The sequence below is a fragment of the Vanacampus margaritifer genome, chromosome 20, assembly GCF_051991255.1.
Source record: "Vanacampus margaritifer isolate UIUO_Vmar chromosome 20, RoL_Vmar_1.0, whole genome shotgun sequence".
NCBI classification, from domain to species: domain Eukaryota; kingdom Metazoa; phylum Chordata; class Actinopteri; order Syngnathiformes; family Syngnathidae; genus Vanacampus; species Vanacampus margaritifer.
The window spans coordinates 2,666,867-2,670,000 of record NC_135451.1 but is presented as its reverse complement, the minus strand read 5'-3'; the positions used below and the strand labels follow the sequence as shown (position 1 = coordinate 2,670,000).

General features: G+C 38.5%; 1 protein-coding gene across 1 annotated transcript in view; it reads left to right on the top strand.

Annotated features, from left to right (window-relative positions):
- The window catches only part of eef1e1 (eukaryotic translation elongation factor 1 epsilon 1), a 13,291-nt gene extending 11,037 nt beyond the window's left edge, over positions 1–2,254 (top strand). The window contains exons 3-4 of the mRNA XM_077555196.1: positions 503–598; positions 1,900–2,254. Of these exons, the coding sequence (XP_077411322.1) occupies positions 503–598; positions 1,900–2,040 (237 nt within the window). The 3' untranslated portion in view covers positions 2,041–2,254. The remainder of the gene's footprint in view (positions 1–502; positions 599–1,899) is intronic.
- The last annotated feature ends 880 nt before the right edge of the window (positions 2,255–3,134 follow it).

Here is a 3,134-nt window from a genome sequence, read left to right as displayed (position 1 = left end):
CAACAAGGCGCGGGTTTGCGACCCGCTGTGGTGCTTTTTCTTTTGTCCACCTTTCCTCCAACCTCTCTGCCCCTCTTCAACGATTTCTTGTGGCAAGGACCCGTTTTGTATTAAATGTTTATTCAAGAATTGATGGCCTGCGTGACCAAACGCAGAGATCTAGCAGCCCATGAAATTTAGAGTCCATTTTAAAAATCGGCTCAGGGGAAGAGGCGGGGTTTTACTGAACCGAGCATTTGACTTCCGGGTAAGAAAAATACCCACCGAAATAACTCATACAGTATTTCATAAGGAATTACATTGCGATTGTGTCAAAGCTAAGATTTCATCATTATATGCCTATAGTTAACTGTGGAAGAGCTTAAAATACCATGGTGTTGTCCCTTTTTAAAAAAAAAAGAAAAAAAAAGTTATTAATTATATAGTTTTCAGTGAATTAATCATGCAGATATACAGAGGCTCACACTGTTTTTTTTTTGTTTTGTTTTTTTTGCTCTTCCAGGACCTCAACCTCTACTTGCAAGACAAAGTTTGCATGGCCGGCAACCACTTCACCTTAGCAGATGTGCTCATGTACAATGGAATTCACCCACTAATAGTAAGTTACTTTTTTCATGTATATATTTTTCAGACTATACTTTACTCCCGAGTTGTAATTTGTATCCGTCAAAAATACATCATGAAGAAAGAAAAATAAATAAACATTAAACATTTATTCCAGCGTAAAAGTCCCTCTTTTTTTTGTGTGTAATTTATTTTACAAAATCAAGTTTTTTCCCCATTCTCATTGTGGGTGCGTTTGAAAATTACTCAGAGCGTACACTGCTTCATTCCGACTGTTCGGAAAGTCAGAGCGTTGTTTAATTGTGCCGGTCGTGCCCCAAAAAGATGGGGTCCCGGAGCTCAGTGCATCAGGCAGTACGAGAAAAAAAAGAAGAGTTCAAGCGTGAATTGCTGATTGCTTTATAACTTAAGCTGATTTCAGGAATTAATTTGAGCGGAGCAGGCTCTTCCTCGCCACACACAGTCTCTCAGAGGTCAGAGTGAATTTTATAAACGTACCCCATGCAGCAAACGAAATGGAAACATTCCGCTTCTATCTTCGTTAATGTTTTTCTTTTTAGTTTAAAATGGCTTATCTTAACTAGAATCCTGCGTCGCTTTGTGGCCAAAGGCAAAATCCAGGTTGGTTATTGCTTCTTATACAAAACCGTTTGTTGTGGCTGTATGCTCATAACGCTAGCAAACCATGACGACTACTGGTCCAGACAGTCTAAAAAAAAATAAAAAATACAGTAGTTGTTTTGTTAAGGCTAGCATTATATTAGCATAGATCAAATGCATTTAGCTATGTAATAATTTACTCAATGCAGTTTGAAACATATCCATATTGTCACTTTATTGCAAAATTAAGTCAGGGACCTCAACGTTTGGCAATTTTTAGGATTCAATAAATAAAGACGAGTAGTAAGAGGGAAGAGGAGATCCTGTCGAGATATAAGTGGTTTTAAGCAGAGACAGAATATCAACCTCCTCACCAGGCACGGCGTCACTTTGCTTTGGACTCAGTGTTTCTTTTAACCTCAGGGACATTGAGTATTGCCACTATATCTTTAAATGTTCGCTTCACGCACAAGATTTCACAATCATTAAAAGCGAATGATGGTTCCAGGCGGCGATGTTGTCAGCTTCCAAATTCCATTTAATTAGATCCCATGTAGTACTTTCCAAGGACACGCTGATTTATTGGGCTATGATTCATCTGCTGTTTAGTGTGTAACCTGCTTTTGTGTCATAATGACCTAACCCAGACGCTTGTGTCACCTTCACCAATCCCGCCATGCATTGTGTTAATGATACACAGTGGTGGTAATGACCTAATGTTTCTCTCTCACCCAGATGGACTTGACCTTCCAGGAGAAGGAGCAGTATATGAACGTGACACGATGGTTTGACTACATCCAGCATCGCGCCAGCATCCGACACCACCTCCCCCCAGTAGTTGTGCTCAGGAACAGAATTTACACTTTACACCACTGAGAACTGGCCAGTAGACGCCAGACACACTTAAAGTGTTATTTCCTCTGAGAAAATGATTTGAAATGAGCGCGGGTCACATCAACATCGAGATTCCTGTTTTAGATTTTCTTGTCACCATAAACTCGTTTTTGTTTGAACCAACATTAGGACTGATGACTGAGGTACTCATCCTATTGCAGGATGGCTTCCAAATAATAAACTAGGTCACCTCTCACTTGTCTTTTTGGTATTGGTTGTGTCATTGATTGTTGACGTCCTCTCACCCTTTCTTACACAGTAAGATTGATTACTTAAACCGGATACATAAACAACCGTAAATAGTTGGTGTTATTTGTTGCACGTTTTGTGTGTGTGTTTTGTAAAGGAAAACTATGGTATTACAATTGCTTCTAACTTAATAAAAAGGTGTTCTCATTGACAAATAGATAAGGGACAGAATGTATCATGTGCCAGTCTTTACTCGAAATGTCTCACCACCCTGAAACATGTATTCTACCAATGCATGGTGTCTACCTTCCTTGATCCATGTAGTTCTGGTCACCATGACAGGGCCCAACCGAAATCATGTGGTCATTGCATATTGTATGCCTATTGTTTACGACTGCACTACTAAAAATGACAATAAACAAACACGTTAACATTAGCTTATGGTAAACATGCATACTAGCATTAGCTTAACACATAGTAACATTAGCTAATGGTAACTGCATGCTAACGTTGGCTTATGATTAACACACATGCTAACATTAGCTTATTGTAAACTCTTTAACATTAGCTTATGTTAAACATGCACGGAAACATTAACTTATGGTAAACATACATGCTAACATGAGCTTATGCTAAACACACATGTTGACATTATCTTATGGTAAACATGCATACTAACATTAGCTAATGGTAACTGCATGCTAACGTTGACTTATGATTAACACACACTCTAACTTTAGCTTATGGTAAACATACATGCTAACATGAGTTTATGCTAAACACACATGTTGACATTAGCTCACAATGCTAACATTAGCATATGGTAAACACACAACTTTGGCTTAACACATATGGTAACATTAACTAATGGCAAATGCGTGCTAAGA